Source organism: Myotis yumanensis, unplaced genomic scaffold (genome assembly GCF_028538775.1).
Source record: "Myotis yumanensis isolate MYYU_CA2020_CCGP unplaced genomic scaffold, mMyoYum1.0.hap1 SCAF_1, whole genome shotgun sequence".
NCBI lineage: Eukaryota > Metazoa > Chordata > Mammalia > Chiroptera > Vespertilionidae > Myotis > Myotis yumanensis.
Window position 1 is genome coordinate 51,384,391 of NW_027223752.1, and position 18,001 is coordinate 51,402,391.

Genomic DNA, 18,001 nt, shown 5'->3' on the forward strand with positions numbered 1-18,001 from the left:
TCTAAGTTCTTAAGATCGCTCCTTGTCAGCCTGATCCAGTCATTGGAAAATCCCCTGATGGTTTAGCTGCCACTGCTGATCATCGCACACAAGCATCATTTCTTCAGGGGCTGCAGGACATTGACAGTACTGGAATGCTTATTATTCCTTCTGCATTTATTACCTGGAATTCACTGATTAAACAAAAGACAACTATAATTTTGCCTCATTAACTATTTGGTTTCTCTGAGGTACAATTTAGACAAAAAGATCAGCATTCATGTTTCTTTAAGTTTTCAGAATACTGAGTTGGCCATACTTTTTCAGATTTTAAACTGATTTTACAGGCGCAGAGACTTGGAGAGGTGGGGAGACTGCTGGGCGTCACACAGTAAGGATGGGACTGGAATGCCACGTTGGGTCATGCCTAAAGTCAGTGGTGTGTCTCAGAGGTGCTGTGTCTTCCCTGACTGCCTTATGATTTGACAGCAGTCGAGAATTAGGGAAGCAGTTGGTAAGCCATAGAGGCAGGGCTTGCCATTTCTAACTGTTAGCATTGAGTCTTCCTTAAGGCTGCCATAGTTTCACCGAGTGTGTCTTGACTTCCCAACAAACAGGGAGGGCCTGTGGGCAGGGCCAGTCTACACGTGGTCAGCAGCAACCCCTCACCTGGTGCAGTAATGAACCAGGGCTGCCCTCCACTCTCTTCAAATTCTCCCTTTGTAAACCATGCCTCCCTGGCTCTCCCCACTGACGACTGCCATTTCCTGCCCTGACTGATTGTGAGTGCTGGCCTTGAATGCTTATCCAGGCCTGTCTATTAGGCCAGTCTTCTACAGACTCTCCTGGCAAAAGCTACACCCATGTCCCCACTGCCCAAACCTGCCCCTGCTCTCCCCAACCCCATCATCTCGGTTCCCAACACCACTGCTCCTCAGATTTCCCAGCTAGAAACTCAGCCATCTTGGACCCCATCACCACACCTTCACCTCCATGCCTCAGGCCGAAGCAGATGCTGATGAAACATTGAGAGCAAGATGCTTATTAAAGATCAAAAGAAGGAAGGTTGTGGAAGGAAGATGGATTGGGCATCGTGACGCAGGCTGACAGACGAGGGAGCTCAGGGGCTACCAGTGCCCCCTGGAGTCATCTCAACAAGGGCTGAAAAGCCCTCCCCTCTGCACGCCGGCCCATGGGCCTCCTGCCCCTCCAGCACCTCTCTCCTCCCCTCCCATGCTTCCTGTGTTCCAGCCACACCGTCCTGCAGACAGACACACCTTCGTGCCATTGCTTAGACTGCTCTTTGCTTGGAATGTGTTTTGCCCACTTCTATCTTCTCTGTGAGCCTCTCACCTTCCTCCCTTACCTTCTCTAAGGAGGAATAAATCCCGTAGTTCCCTGCATATACCCATTCAAACACCAACCGCATTCTATTACATTACTGGTATCTGAGCCCCTCCGCCCGCCGCCCAGACCACAAGCTTCCAAAGGGCAGGAACTGGGGGCTACTCCATGCAGCTCCCCGGCTCCCAGCAGACTGCCCGGCTCGGAAGACACTCAGTCAATATTGACTGCGGGTGGTGAGCTGAACGGTTGTGGTTACACAGAACCGATCCACAACAGCTGGTCTCATCTGAAGTTTTGCCATAGGTCTCCCAAACAAAAGAAACGGGTATTGAATCTGAGAGATGTTTCAACATTTCAATTTTATTTTAAGAACTTGCTATTTTTGTCTCAAAAAAATACAAAATTCATTGTGCAAAATCCATTCAGATAAATGATGTAAGTCCCATGTGGTACAAAGTACCTTTCCCAAGTGGGAGATGGAAGAGGAGGGTTTTCCATGCGGAGGACGGGGCCACGGCACGGAGGCTGCCTGCTATGCCGGGGGCTGATCCATGTGAGCTGTGTGGCCTCTGACAAGACACACCTCTCACCACCAGGTTACTGCCTGTAACATGGGCTGGTTTCAAAGCCTCTTTCTTTTCAAAACTTAGTTTGTGGGATTTCTTTGTTTAATTAATAGACTTAATTTTTAAAACAGTACAAAAAACAGCAGGTGGTATAGATTGCCCACATTCCCTCTCCACGGCAGTGTCCCCTGTATTAGTTTGCACTAGTGTTAGCATGAGGTTTGCAGGGTTCTCTGTGGGGTAAATTCCTAGATGTGGGATTGCTGGGTGAAGGGAAATGTGCCTGTAACTCTGGTAGGTAATGGCACAGTGCCTTTCAGAGGATGGTACCATTGTGAACCCCCACCGCCGTGTGTGGTCACTGAAACCCCGTTCAGCTCCAACAGATTTTGTTCTATCTCCTTCCCAGGACTTGGGCCCAGTGGGTAACTTTGTGAGGAGTTTTCCTAAGATGCGGGCTCCCCACTGACCATCACCAGCTGTGCCACATGCAAAAGAGCTGGAATTAGCAAGCGTGGCAGGAGAACTTCAACTTCCAGGCTCCCGCGCAGATCGCCCCCCCTGCTGTGAGCCGTGACGCTTCCAGTCACATTTCCTGGAGCCACACGCGGGTTGGTGTGGCTGAGCTGCACAGTCACCTGCCTGCCTGTCACCTAAAAGGGAAGCTCCAGACCAGCTGTGCCGTCCAATGTGGTTGCCACTTACCACGGTGCCCATTTAAACTTCAAATAATTAAAATGAGATAAAGTTTAAAACTCAGTTCCTCAGCCCACTGGCCACATCACAAGCGCTCAATAGCCACAGGCAGCCAGTGGCAAATAAACTGTAGTGCACAGATGTCCATCATCACAGAAAGCTGCGTTGAACAGAGCTGCCCCAGAGAGGTGAGTCTTCATATTGGGGCTATAAAAATGAGAATGACGACTGACCAGTGTGGTTCAGTGGTTGAGCGTCAACCTATGAACCAGGAGGTCACAGTTAGATTCCCGTTAGGGCACATGCCCGGGTTGTGGGCTCAATCCCCAGTAGGGGGCGTGCAGGAGGCGGCTGATCAATCATACTCTCTCATTGTTGATGTTTCTATCTCTTCTCCCTCTCCCTTCCTCTCTGAAATCAATTTTTTTTAAAATTTTTTTTAATGAAAATAACAACTAAATGCAAGGAGAGATCCTGGACTGGATCCTGGTGCAGAAAAATGGCTCAACTGACTAAATTCGAATAAGGTCTGAAGATAAGCTAACAGTATTGTATCAGTGTTCATTTCCTGGTTTGGGAAATTATGCTCTGGTTATGTAAGATGCTAATACTTGGGGAAGCTGTATTGTGAAGAGTATTTGGAAATTCTTTGTGTTGCTTCTGCAACATTTTTGTAAGTCTAAAATGATTTCAAAAATGTTTTAAAACCTTAAAAAATGTTACAAGAGGAAAAAAATAAGTGTGCCTCAAGGAACTGTCCACGCCTACAGATAAACCTGGGAACAGAAACAGCTGTGGAGCGAGCACAGCATTCCTAAAAGCCAGTGGATGAGTTAAGGGTGGTCCGTTTTGTAAGTGACAGATGGAGCCCTTCAGTAGTTGGAGAGACGGGAATGCTGGGCTTGGCACCTGACCTCACCACCTGATTAGCTGCTTAGCTAGCCTGAGCCCGTGTCCTTTCTGACAAGACGCCTCTTGCACCCTGTGAGGCTCTGAGATGATGGGGATGAAAGTGAGCTGAGAGATGCGAAGGACCATACCTCTGGGAAGGAATTACCTGCAAAACCCAAGACAGCCCCTGGACCAATCACTGAAAGAAATTGCAAACATTTGCCTGCTGGCCCTGCATGATGATGCATTTCAGTAAAAGCAGCTGGAGGTTTGTTAACAGTGATTCTTTTTTTAAGCCCTTAAGTGGTGGTCGTCTTCTGTTCCATGGCCCCCACTGCAAGGTCCCAGGCTCCTGAAGGTCCAGCCCCTCCGGTTACATGGCTGTGCACCTCCTGGGGGTGCCCGGGTCGGCGTTTACTTTCCTCCTGATGCTTTCTGCAAAAGACAGACTCCTATTGCCTCATGTTGCCTAAGGGCTCGTTTCAGGTTTTCACTGGCTGCCAGAATTTGTGTTAAAAGAAGAAGCAACAGTAATATTTAACATTTTGGAAAAAGAAAGAAGTTATACCCAATTCCTCCACTCTGAAATGACTCTTTTCCCACCCTGCCTGTGGCAGCGCTGCAATGGCCAGCCTGCCAGGGGCTTTCCTTCCCTGCTCTCCATGTTTCTCCTGTTGCCACATGACTAACGTAGCCTTCACTACTATTGGCAACTGCCTGGTACCCCATCCTGTGGTTTCCCGTAAAGCGCCATCCAATGCACATCGCAGTGTTTAAGGCTTTGTCATCAAGAGCTGGCCTTGTTCCTAACGGGGGTTGTGCCAGAAGCTGTTATCCCTCTTGCCTGATGGTTCCATGGATGCCCTGAGTACCAAGCCATGATTTGGGGACTATTTTTTTCTTTTCTTTTTTCATTACAAGCTCCATTTGTTTCATCCTTTTTGTTTAATAGCTGGAATTCAAAAGTTGGGATGGCATTGGAAATTTTGAGATCTGACTGGCTCAACTCATCTTAAGCCAGTTCTGGCCCGAATGTCTTAATGTTTGTAAAAGAAAAACAAAACAAAACAAAACAAAAACTCTGCAGGCTGTTCCAGCTTTATTCCACACTGTGGCGGGGAGGGGGATCAAGTATAGAAGGCTGGAGAGGAAGAGACTAGCATCCCTGGCTCCGGGGCTGTGAACCTCATAGGCAGCAGTTCTCAACCTGTGGGTTGCGACCCCTTTGGCGGTCAAATGACCCTTTCACAGGGGTCGCCTAAGACCATCCTGCATATCAGATATTTACATTACAATTCATAATAGTAGCAACATTACAGTTTTGAAGTAGCAATGAAAATAATTTTATGGTTGAGTCACAACATGAGGAACTGTATTTAAAGGGCCAGAAGGTTGAGAACCACTGCTAATAGGCATCACCTGGGACAACACCCTCCTTGCACAGGTGGGGAACCCAGGGCCAGGAGGCACTGTGATTCGCCCAAGGGCCACCTGAGTTCCAGAAAGAGGCAGAGCCGGGACCAGGAATCTGGAAGGTTCAGAGCCAGCACCACGGCCCTGTGGTTTGAGCAGCCTTGGAAGACTCTGCCGCATTCCAGTAGGGGCCACGCTGCTCTGACCCTGGGGCCGGGCGCTGCCCTGAGCAGGAGCGGGGCAGGGGACGCTCTTACCAGCCAGGTCCCTCCTGCCGATGGCCACGAGGCCCTCGAAGAGCACTTTGCCGGGGTTCTCACCCGCCGTGGTCACGCCGTGCAGCCAGATGAGCAGCATCCGGTGGCCATGCTCCTGGTAGCTCTTGGTGCCTGAGGACCATGAAGGAGAAAGAGAAAAGGAAAAGGAGTCACCTGGCCAACTTAGCATGAGCCAGACCTAAGCACTTGCCCATGCTGCCCTGTCCTGCCGCCGGACACCAGGCCCTCCTCTGTGCTCTCGAGGGGTTCAGCCCAGAGATGGGGAGGGGAGGGCAGAGCAGCCTCAGATAGGGTGCGGGTGGAGGTTCTGTGTTGGGGACCCTGAACTCCCCAGCCCCAGGCTTTCTCCTGAGCATCTACCACGCATGCCGTTGGTGTCTCTCTTAAGAGAGAGTTGGCACTCACTGTGGTACCCGATGCACAAGGCGGTCGGCTCCACCTCTGGCTGCTCAGGACAGTCTGCGCCTTGCATGCTAGTGGCCCTACTCTACAGGTGAGAAGTCGGCTTAGTCAGAGGCCGAGCTGGCCACGTTCTTTCCCAGGTTCTCAACTGTGAGTGCCCATTGGGAACACCTGGGAGGCTTTAGGAACTATGGACACCCAGGTTCCCCTCCGTCCCCCAGAGCTCCCGACAAGCGTGGGTCTCGGGACGGCCCAGGCACCGAGTGGCGTTAACGCTTCCCAGGCGATTCCAAGGTGCAACCATGTTCGTTAAATAAGTGTTCACACTCTTCGGTGCCGGTGGTGAGATCAACTTGTTTTAAACTCTGTGACTAGGTCTGCTCTCCCAGGCAGGGTGATGGTGGCACAGCCGTCGGGTCGAGGTCAGTCCTTTCGCTGTGTCTGCCCTGCCCCCCTGTGGGCCCTCAGCAGGCACGTCCTCCCTCCTGGTGCTGCCCTTGGTGCGGCACTTTCATCCGACCCCTTTGTTCACTAGCCTTTGCCCCCCAGTGCCCCTCTATCGGCTATGAAAGCTCTTGTCCGTAATAAAGTTTACTTTTGGATACCCCGCTCTGTTCCACTAATTGGTTTGCATATTTTTGTGTCAGGTGTCTATATGATTTATTTTAACTTTATATATGATTGAGTCTGGTTGGGTTCGATCATCTTCACTTTTCCCCCCAGAATATTCATTTATATGTTCCCTGTTTATTCTTTCAGTCAAGCTCACAAAACTTCCTATATTCATCTGAGTAAAACTAAAAGTTTTAATCTAATTTGGGAAAAATCAATATTTATAAGATATTATTTCCATCCAGGAATATAAAATGTCATTCCATTTACCCAAGTCTTCTCTTATGGCTAAACTAAATTTTATTGTTTTATTAATATGTCATTCATATTTCTTTTTATAAAAACACATTATTATAAAAGTAATATCTTGCCCTAACCGGTTTGGCTCCGTGGATAGAGCGTCAGCCTGCAGACTCAAGGGTCCCAGGTTCGATTCTGGTCAAGGGCATGTACCTTGGTTGCGGGCACATCCCCAGTAGGGAGTGTGCAGGAGGCAGCTGATCGATGTTTCTAACTCTCTATCCCTCTCCCTTCCTCTCTGTAAAAAATCAATAAAATATATATATATTTTAAAAGTAATATCTTTTTTAAAATGCCTCTATTTATGTGGCCCACTTATTGATGGTACATAGGAATACTCTGGTGTTTGTATATTTTATCATATAGTTAGCCATTTCGTGGAATTAAATTTTTTTGTTGTTGTTAATCCTCACCCGAAGATATCTTTTTCATGGATTCTTAGATAGAGTGAAAGGGAGGGAGGGAGAAGAGAGAGAAAGAGTGATTGAGAGAGACACATCAATCGGTTGCCTCCTGCACACACCCCAACCCGGGCCAGGATCGGGCCTGCAACCCAGGTACGCGCCCTTGACTGAGCACCTTCGGTCTGTGGGCCACTGCTCTAACCACCACGCCAAACTGTCCAGGGCTGAATTAATTTTTTAATGTTTTAATTGATTTTTTAGAGAGAGAAGAAAAGAACGGGAGAGAGAGATAGAAACATCGATCAGAGAGAAACATCACCACCAATTGGCTGCCTCCTGCTGGGGGGATCAGGCCTGAAACCTGGGCATGTGCTCTGACCAGGAATTGAACCGGCCACTTCTTGGTGCACAGGTCAATGCTCAACCACTGAGCCATGCTGGCCGGGCTCACTGAATCATTTTATTCTAAGAGTTTTCAGCTGATTCCTCTGGACTTCCTGTGCATACAATTACAGCATCTGAACTTAATAAATCTCTCTCTTTCTTTCCAGTATTTGCACTCATTTCTAATTCTGTTTCATGCCTTAGTGCCAGGGCCAACATTTTCAAATATATGTTAAGTAGTAGTGGTCACAGCAGCTCCTCTTCTTTTTACTGAGAGTGCCTTTCGTTTCCTGTATGAACGGTACGTATCAGCTCCGGCTGATTCATGAAGAATGTGAGGTTGACAGGACAGTGGGGAGGGAGAAGCAGAGGGCATGCCGGTGCAAAGGCCTGATGAGTGAAGAAGACACGCGGTGTGCTGGAAATGGCACGCGGCTTCATGTGGCTGGGCTGTGGGTTGCACAGGCTTTTTCCCCAGAAGCACAGAAAACAGAAGATACCTCCAGTGCCCCTACCCCTCCACTTGCTGATTGCTCTGGGGAGCCGAGGCGAGGGGTACCTGTCCACTGTTGCTCGATGGCATGGACATGGGCCTCAGTGAACTCCCAGCAACACGCGAGCTTCTTCCACTCGTGGGGCCGCAGGTACCCGGAGGCCAGTCGCCACAGCACAGAGCGGAGCTGCTGCGTTTCCTGCCGATGGTCCTGCTTAAAGGTCAAACTCTTCCCAGAGAGGTCACTGGGGTCCCTGAGTGAGAGGTGGTCCTGTGGGGCAGATCCCAAAAGTGCAACAGGGGTTTCTGGGGGGAAATCCCTGCCAGACTCTCCCTCGTGATCCTGGACGGGGAACTGGGAGATGGTGTCATTACCAACCTGGGCCTTACTGTCTACGGCTCTGGTTTCTGCCTCTATGCCTTGCTTTGGCCTCTGGGGCCCAAGCTGATCACACTGTTCCTCCATCCAGAAGTACTCTCCTCACCTCCCTGTCCCTCAAGCCCATTGCCACAGTCAAAAGACCACCCAATGCCACCTCTTTCAGGAAGGCTTCCCAATTCCTCTCTTCTCTGTTTTTATGTGGTACAGGTGACAGTAGAGTGACTCAGCAGTTGTGGCTAAAAACCAAGCAGTTGTGGCTAAAACTACACAAGGCACTGGACTTGCCACGTGCCAACAAGCAATGAAGGGTAAGGTTACAGAATTCTTTCTTTACAAAGCAAGTGATAAAATGAGAGGTTACAAAAGAATTACATAATAGCATAAACTAACCCACAAAGGCCTCTGTAAGCCCCTCTAAAGGAAGTGGATACAGAGTTTCGGTTGTTGAAAAGCTCACGGTCAGAAAAGTCACCCTGGTGTCTGCATGTCACCTCCTGGTCAGCAGTGTTTGGCCAGTCGCCTGTGAGGGGAGGACATGGGAGCTTGGCTCTCACCCTGGTGGTAAGACACCGTTTCTTAGAGCAGAGAGCAGTGTTCTCCGCTGCATCTCTGCACCGGGACCATCTGGGAGCTTTAAGAACTACTATGCTTCATCCCCAGGCCAGAGATTCTGATTGAATTGGCCTGGGGAGAGGAGGGAGGAATTCGTGATTCTAACTGCACCTCTGCCCTAGTGTTGAGAGCGTTGAAGAGTGATGTGGCTGAGCATTAAGCACATAAATCATTTCGTCAAACCCTTCATATTAATGTCCTGGGGTTACATGTAGGGGTCGTCTGTTGTAATGTTTATGAGACTCCTGCATGTCAGTGAAAAGGAATATCTCATGATTCCTATTGAAATTGGTTATCCACCAACTGATTTGGAATAGTGATTTTTTTTTTATTTGAGAGGTGTAGAGAAGTTTACTAAGTTTGTAAACAATATTGGAGTGATATTTGAATGAAATTCACTTTATTTATAGGTTTAATTTATTGGGTTTACTCGGATAATTTTTACATGGAGGAAGCATTTGAAGTGCTTGAAAAGAAAATCTATTATATTAAATGTATTCATTCACTTTAAAATGTTTACAATAATTAACTAAATTTATACATGGGACCAAACACTAATCAAAAGGCTTCTTTGAAAGTACTGTTCTGCCGGGAGCCGGTCCATCCTTGCTGCTTGACACAGTCGCTGCAGGAAAGAAACATCTGCACAGCATATGTTTCAAGGGACCTGGCACATATAGCATATTGTTCTTAATATGTTTGCTCTCTTTAGCGCCATGTGTTTTAACCAAGGTCACCTCTCCGAGAAAGGTTGTTTCCCCAGGTGGGGATCTTTCCCTGAGGTTAGGGAGGGGATACAACACCTTAATTAAGTACCAGGCGGGTAGTTAAGCTACATAATCTTTACTCCCTGGAATGGAGATAAGAAACGCCCTACCCTTTGTAATAGAAATTGACAGGATTAAAATCGGCTGGTATAAATACGAATGTAACAAGACAATAAACATCAGATCCTGATCAGTTCCTAACCAGAACTCCGACCAGAACTTTGGCTGGAGATCCTGGCTAGAGGTCCTGACTAGGCTGCTGATCAACTGAAGGCTGTCTTCGTGTCATTCCTTCTTCGCCGACTCCGTCCACACCTTTGGGGACCCCTGGACCCGCTGGGATTGGACCCCAGCACTGTTCAAATTTACTAGGATGTCTAAATAGAATAATAAGATTTATAAGATAAATTTGAAATTTACAGAAAATTAGTTTTTTAAAGTTATAATAAATTTAGTATTACTTTTTAAAACTGAAGTAAATGTAAGAAATCATTTCCTGTGTATATAAACCACCCTCAAAGACACCAGAAACCCCTGCCCACCCCTACTTGCTGACAACTAGAACAGCAAATGCCCAGCCTCACATCAGCCACCCTTCTTTCCCAGTTCCACAGCAGACATCACTAATCGCTCCCAGCACACCTTCCTCCTGGGCTGAGGAAGTTGCCTGAATACACCCCCCAAGCAGTAATTGCAATCACCCGGAGATGGCCGTGATCCAGGACCAACCAGCCATCTCTGTACCCACACACGCACGCATGCATCTATTCGTCCACCCGCCAGGAGCCATAGCGGCGGCCTGTAGTCTCTCCACACTGGTGCGGACGCTCCCCAACTCACACCCTCACCAACAGCCCTGCTGGCAGGTAAGGCAGCGACTATTGCCGCCTTGGAAACTGAGGGGCCCCTGAACTGGTCGAAGCCCGCTCCACCTGGAGCCCAGGTGGCCCCCTTGGTGCAGGGCCCCAGTACCTTCTCCCGCTGGTAGAAGCGGTCAGCTTTTATGATCATGTCCACCAGGCTGATGTGGTTGCTGCGGGCGGCCACGGCCAGGGCGGTTTTCCCTTGCTGCAAGCAGAAGCGAGGAGGGAAGCCGGAGTGTCTACAGGAGGGGTGTAGGGTGATCTCTAGCTGGGACTACAAACCCGGCCGCCCAAAGGAAGTGGTTTCCAGCCATCTACACTGGAGAGTAGGAAGGCTTTCTGGTCATGAGGAGGGAGGTGGAAAAGTCACAGGTAGAATAAGCAATAACGATAATTCCAGCCACCGCCTCCTGTGCTCTCTAGAACTTAGGAAGCCTTAGTGCTTATGAAATGCAGCCTGCATAACACTTCTACACCACCTGGGAAATAGCTGTTACCAGCCCGTTTCTCAGATGAAACCAGAGCCCAGAGAAGGGGCTTGGGCTGCCTGAGTCAAGTTTTCCCACTTCCCCACATGCTCCCAGCCCTGTGATCCAGGCCTCCCAATCAGCACTGGCCTCAACCACCCCCACGGATGGGAAGCTCCTCTCCGGGTTTGGGCAGCTGCCCCAAGGCCCAGCTCAAAGCAGGGAGCCCCTCCCAGACCCAGCCTCAGAGCCTGGTCCTGCTCAATCCTCCCCACCCCAATCCAAAGGCCTTTTGCAAATAACCTTCCCCTCACAAGCCTCATACTAGGTCTTCACTCTCTCAGACCTCCAGCCACTGAGGACATAGTCACCCCACAGGCGTGATGTGCTGAAAAGCTTCCCCCTCCTCACCAGTGACTCAAGGTGCTCAGAGTCTGATGAGGCCGTGAAAACAGAGGGCAACCACATCCTAGGCCTAGAGAACAGGAATGGGGAGGGCCGAGTGCTGAGGGCCCTCAGAGGAGGCGGGGAAAGGAAATGGAGCAGGAAGGCTTCCTGGAGGAAGCTGCATTCGAGGTGGCCTGTAAAGGAGGGGAGGCCCTGACACTCTGAAAGCAGGTGGCCATGAAAGCTTGAAAGGGAAGCTGGTTGTGAGCAGAGGTACCTTATCTCTCAGGTTTAAGTTAACCCCCGCAACCAGGAGCATCTTCGCTATGTCCTGCCAGGCGTGCTCCGCGGCAAGGTGGAGGGGCGTCTGCTGCCTCTGGAAGAGAAATCAAGGGACAGGGAAATGGAAGAGCTTGTAGAAGTGGCCTGTGCTTAAAGCCAGGATAGGACCAAGGTGGGTGCACTCCCAGTTGTGCCTTAACAAAGTTTCTCTACAAAGTTACGAGGAAGAGTAAACTGGGTTTAATCGTAAGCATCATACCAGAGAAAAGTTGGTAAAAAAAAACAAAAAAAATACTACTCACTAGCTCACCTAAGTCAACCTCTGTAATGATATTTCTCTAGTCTTTTTTAAAAAATGCAGAATGTTCTTAGTTTGTTGGTTTCACATATTTGAGACCATCCTGAATACGCATACATTTTGCACCTATTTTTATACCTAACATAACACTATACACATATTATCAACTCTAATAAACACCAATTTTTAAAATCTTCACCCAAGGATATGTTTGTTGATTTTAGAGAGAGGGAGAGAGAGAGAGAGATATGAGAGAGAAACATTCATCAGCTGCCTCTTATATGTGCCCTGACCGGGAAATGAACCCGCAACTTAGGTATGTGCCCTGACTTGTAATCGAACCCACAACCTTTCAGTGTATGGGACAATGCTCCAAGCAATTGAGTCACACCAGCCACGTCACCCACCATTTTTGATAGCTCCACAATAGTCCATGTCAATACTGTAATTTAACCACTTCTCTATTATTAAGTATTTGGCCCATTTTCACACTGAAGACTGATAATGCTGCAATGAATATCTTTGTGCACGAGCTCTTAATATATTTCTTGAAGCTCAATTCTCAGATGTAAAAATAGTCACAATTTTAATGGTATACGCTATCTCCTGCCAAATTGCTTTCTTCCCCTAGTGATGTGTGTGTGTGTGCTGGCACTGAGGAATACATGGTTAGGAAGTGGATTGAGGGAACAGGGGTTTAAAAGGGCTTCTGACTGATCACAACTTCAGGACTTGGAGGCCTCTTGTTATTACACAAGACTGCCCCAGTCACCCCTGCCCCGGGATTCTCCCTGGGGGTGGGGAGGGAGTGCGGGGGAGTCAATGAAAGGAAAAGTTTGAATGTAGGAAAACTTGAAAACAACCAAAATAATAGGGGAATCCTATCTAATAAAAGACAAAAAGGGTAATTAACCATACCTCCACTACGCTTCCCATTGGCTAATCAGCAAGATATGCAAATTAACTGCCAACCAAGATGGCAGCCGGCAGCCACTCAGCTGAAGCAAGCAGGAGGCTTGCTTGCTCCAGTGATGGAGGAAGCCAAGGTTCCTCACCTGCCGTGGCCCGGCTCTAAGCTCCGAAAGCAACAGCTCCAAAAGCAACAAAATTTCAATTATAGAAGCCAAACAAACCCCAGATACCTGCATTCAGCCGGCCGCGGCCTCAGAGCTGGGAGCGCCAGTGAAGGCAACAGAGTTTCAATTATAGAAGGTAAATAAATCCCAGAATAAAAAAGAAAAAAAGGAGAGGCTGGGAGCTTCAGTCACCCGCCAGCCTGAAAACGGCCCTCAGCCCCTCACCCAGACTGGCCAGGCATCCCAGTGGGGACCCCCACCCTGAAGGGGGTGTGACCAGCTGCAAACAGCCATCAGCCCCTCACCCAGGCTGGCCAGGCACCCAAGCGGGACTCCCACCCTGATCCTGGACACCCTTCAGGGCAAACCATCCAGCCTCCACCTGTGCACCAGGCCTCTATCCTATATAGTAAAAGGGTAGTATGCAAACTGACCCTAACAGCAGAAAGACTGGAAATGACTGGTCAGTATGACACACACTGACCACCAGGGGGCAGATGCTCAATGCAGAAGCTGCCCTCTGGTGGTTAGTGCGCTCCCATATGGGGGAGCTCTGCTCAGCCACAAGCCAGGCTAATGGCTGCCAGTACAGTGGTGGTGGTGGGAGCCTCTCCTGCCTCCTCAGCAGCGCTAAGGATGTCCAACTTCAACTTAGGTCTGCTCCCCGCTGGCAAGTGGACATCCCCCGAGGGCTGCCGGGCTGCCAGAGGGATGTCTGATTGCCAGCTTAGGCCCAATCCCCTGGGGAGCAGGCCTAAGCCAGCAGGTGGTCATCCCCTGAGGGATCCCAGACTGCGAGAGGGCACAGGCCGGGCTGAGGGACCCCCACCCCCGAGTGCACAAATTTTTGTGCACCAGGCCTCTAGTGGTTAACAAAAATGATGCTACCACTACTGTCAACAAATCAAGCTATAAAACGATTAATAGCTTTGGGCCATCTGGTAGACTGCAGCCGAGCCCAGCCAGCCTGGGAGGGTGCCCAGAGGCTCTGTGGGAACCAAGTGGATCCTGTAGCTACTTACATTGTCGGTGGCATCCAGGTCACTGCCAGCATCAATGAGGAGCCGAACTAGGGTGGGGAAGTTGTGCTTCACAGCAAGATGCATTGGAGAGGCTCCCTGCTGGGGTGAGGGAGACACAAATCAATTGAAGGGTCCCTCCCAGGACTGCCGAGCAGGAGGTGGGTGCTGGGGGATGAGAGTAGGGAGGAGCATTGATAGTGCTTCTGGGTTTGATGGGTGGCCTGAGGCATTTACAGTCCCATAGCCTGAATCCCTGGGTTCCAAACACTGAACTTCAAGGTGGGTGGGGACCTGAAGACCCAAGTTGGAGACTTTGCTATGCCAGGACCTCACATGGTGACTTTGGGCAAGTCATTTTCCTTCTCTGCTACTCTTCATCTGGCAAGTGATGTTTGCCAAGGTCCCTTCTAGCAACAACACCTTAGTGCTCTCTCATATCCCATGTAACCCACACATGAACCTAGAGAGTATATAAGGATGGTACTTTTATTGTATTTTCATCTTACAAATGGAAACACTGAGGTTGAGAGAACATATGCAACTTGCCAAAGGACACATAGCTAATAGATACCTTGTGTCATTGCACCTAGCACCTCAGTAGATGCCTGGTACCTATTGATGTGTGATATCAATGAAAGAGAGAGCTGGATGTGACTGAAACAGAGATCTCACTCCAAGTCCAGCACTTATTCAAGGCCTTGCTCAAGGCTAGGAGAATCCCTTCCCTGTGGTCCCCTGTGACCCCTGACTGCATGACAAAGTGAAGATACTGCCACTGTATCCCCTTCTCTAGGTCACACACATACTGTGCAATAGTACAAAGCCAGTAAAATTGGTAGTATAGATCTATACTGATTGTGGAAATATACCCTCACATATTGAGTATAAGAAGGTTATAAGACAGAACACACACACATGCAACAACAAGAATGCCCACTGTTGCCATCACTAGTTTAGGACAGAGGAAAAACGGTTTATAAATATTAGAAAAGATTTCCCCAGCCAGTGTGGTTCAGTGGTTGAGCGTCAACCTATGAACCAGGAAGTCGTGGTTCAATTCCTGGTCAGGGCAATCGATGATTCTCATTGATGTTTCTATCTCTCTTTCCCTCTGCCTTCTCTGAAATCAATAAAATATATTTTAAAAAATATTAATGATATCATTATTTGTAGGCAATCTGGTTGTTTTAATCTAGACAGGTTAAAATCATTATTACCCTCCCTCCCTCACCCAAAACACTACTAAAATTAATTTTAAAAAATCATATAGAAGACAAAAACACTCAAGTAATTGTAATAAATGTAGCTCTCTGGTGGGTGGTGTTGATAATAAGGAAGGCTACGAATGTGTAGGGACAGGGAGCATATGAGAAATCTCTACCTTCTGCTCCATTTTGCTGTAAACCTAAAACTGCTCTAAAAATAAAGTCTATTTAAAGAGAACCAAACACACCCAGAATGATGAGGCAATATCAAGGGACACAGAAGCCAACTGAAAGGGCTCCCCAATGGTCAAAGCTGAAACACTTGAGCAACAAAGTAACATTGGATTATAAAAGGATCTAAAGAAATAACTCACAACAAAAGAACTTATAAACTAGAAAAATGATTAATGGTTCAGAGTCGATAGTAATCTAAAACAATAACAAGGAATCACTTAACTATAAAATTAACAGAAGAATACCTAATATGGGTGAAAGGTCACCCATAAATGACTGGAAGCTATGTGGTATGACTTTTTGGGAAAGCGCTTTAACAACTTGCACCAAATCATAAGATCTTGGTACAGAGCAGGAGTTGCCGCCGCCCCAGGCTGAGGCAGGGTGTGGAACAGAATCTGACAGTATGAATCAGGACCAGAGCTCGAGGAACAAGATTCCACACAGGCAAACCACACAACAAGCCCGCCGGCAGCCGATGAAATCGATAAAGAACCAGTCGGTAAAGCAAAACAGAGCCAGAGTGAAAAGAAGGCGTGAAAGGCTGGGTCCAAACTGGGCCTTCAAGAGGTGACAGAGGTTATAAGGGTCATTATCCAGAAATCTAAGAATATCCTCTTCGTCATCACAAAACCAGAGGTCTACAAGAGCCCAGCTTCAGATACCTACGTAGTTTTGGGGGAAGCCAAGATTGAGGATTTATCTCAGCAAGTCCTCCTAGCAGCTGAGAAATTCAAAGTTCAAGGCGAAGCTGTCTCAGACATTCAAGAAAACACAGACTCCAACTGTCTACAGGAGAGTGAAGAGGAAGAGGCTGATGAAACCGGTGTGGGCGTTAAGACATAGAATTGTTCATGTCACAAGCACATGTGTCGAGAGCAACGTCAATCCACGCCCTGAAGAACAATAGTAATAATATTGTAAATGCTATTATGGAATCCACACCGTATCCATCTGAAAATGAGGATTTGTTTGTTTGTTTGTTTGTTTGAAGGAGTAATTGCTGCTTAGTTTGAAATTTGTTCTGTTACTATCATTAATAAGCCTTTTTGTGGGATTTTAAAAAAGAATCATAAAAATGTTTTTACTACCTGACCTGGAATCCTGCTTGGAGAACTCATATATAATGCAAAAGCAATAAAAAGTTTTGCCATAAAGATGTTCATGAAATCATTCTTTATAGTTGCAAAATCAGCACCAACTTAAATGCCCAACAGTTGAGGCTCTGTTAAATGTGATGTGGATACTGGACCCTACCTGTCATGGTCAACACCTAAAAAGTGTCTACCAGGAAAACTGCAGCAACACTGGGCACCTGGGCTCGGGAGACTCCACTGGACTGGAGTCGATTCTGGTGTCTCGATGGGGAAAAACGAATAAGCACCCTCCTTGCAGAATTCTGCCTTAGCCTGGATTTATTCTGGAGGTGCTACTAATATGAGGAGAAACTGAAAAGGAATAGAGAAAAGTTATTGCTTTACGAGGGTGTCAGGATTCAGGATGCCCCTTTTGTCGCTATTCTAATGGATTGTGTTATACTGTTTTTACAATAATTTTATATTTTTTTAAACATCTTTTTATGTATTTCAGAGAGGAAGGGAGAGGGAGAAAGAGATAGAAACATCGATGATGAGAGAGTTCATTGATTGGCTGCCTTCTGCACACCCCCAGGGAGGATGAAGCCCGCAACCCAGGCCTGTGCCCTGACCAGAATTGAACCATGAACTCCTGGTTCATAGGTTGGTGCTCAACCTCTGAGCCACACCAGCCAGGCTACAATAATTTTAAATGGAGTACTGATTTCAGCCATATGAAATGACCTCTTTCTAATTTAAACAATAGATAGTTCCTCGTTTGTGTAATGGGAATAATAATAGTACTTACCGATATGGAAACAGAGGCCCGGGGAGGCCAAAGCTGCTTGCCCAAGGCCATTCAGTTTGAGTGGCAGAGCCAGGCCTCAAAGCCAGGTTGTCTGACACCAAAGTCCAAGCCTTAACCACAAGGTTATACTGTTGCCTATGGTACAGTGCATGTGCCGCAACATAACAGGAAACATGTGAACAACCAAGAGGTAAATCTGTAATAAGATCATTCCTGAGACTCAGTGGATAAACGCGAGGAGATGCTGCGCTTGGAAGGAATGCGAGCTTGGTTTCTAGTCCTGTCCCACTGAGCCCTCTTTGACCCTCCTACACGCTGCCAGTCGGCCCCCATCCTAACCCCGATCAATGGGTCATGGAAGACTTTGGGGTCATGGGGGCCCCCTTCATTCCAGGCCCCCACACTTACATGATCAGCCACGTTGGTGCAGCCCCCTGAGTGGATTAGGGCCCGGGCCACGTCCTCAGAGCCACTGAGAGCTGCGTAATGGAGGCAGCTCTGCTGTTTCTAGAGAAAAACAGAAATCAATGCAATGCCCTACGGACCCTTCAGAGCCGGTTCAAAACGCACTTAGGGATTCACTATTCCATGTTTTCTCATAACCCCTCCCCCTCCCACCCCTTCGGGATTATTCTCCCCTTTCAACTCTGAGGCTGGAGAAATCAATAACGTGCCCAGGCCTGGTGACAGTAAAAGGAGCTCACTATGACCTCAGCCTTTCCTGGCGTCCTGTCACAACTCCGGAACACAGGCCGAA

General features: G+C 48.1%; 1 protein-coding gene and 1 pseudogene across 4 annotated transcripts in view; one reads left to right on the plus strand and one right to left on the minus strand.

Moving 5' to 3' along the window:
• Positions 1-1,679: 1,679 nt before the first annotated feature.
• Positions 1,680-18,001, minus strand: part of ANKDD1A (ankyrin repeat and death domain containing 1A) — a 35,282-nt gene continuing 18,960 nt past the window's right edge. For 3 of the 4 annotated variants that reach the window (XM_070420885.1, XM_070420876.1, XM_070420860.1), the window contains 7 exons: positions 17,653-17,751; positions 13,922-14,020; positions 11,521-11,619; positions 10,499-10,594; positions 7,832-8,036; positions 5,150-5,281; positions 1,680-3,914 (listed from right to left, as the gene is read on the minus strand). In XM_070420885.1, coding sequence (XP_070276986.1) covers positions 3,853-3,914; positions 5,150-5,281; positions 7,832-8,036; positions 10,499-10,594; positions 11,521-11,619; positions 13,922-14,020; positions 17,653-17,751 — 792 coding nt within the window. In that variant the 3' untranslated portion in view covers positions 1,680-3,852. The remainder of the gene's footprint in view (positions 3,915-5,149; positions 5,282-7,831; positions 8,037-10,498; positions 10,595-11,520; positions 11,620-13,921; positions 14,021-17,652; positions 17,752-18,001) is intronic. The other variant, XM_070420869.1, reaches the window with a different exon arrangement.
• Positions 15,611-16,352, plus strand: LOC139013218 (nascent polypeptide-associated complex subunit alpha pseudogene; annotated as a pseudogene).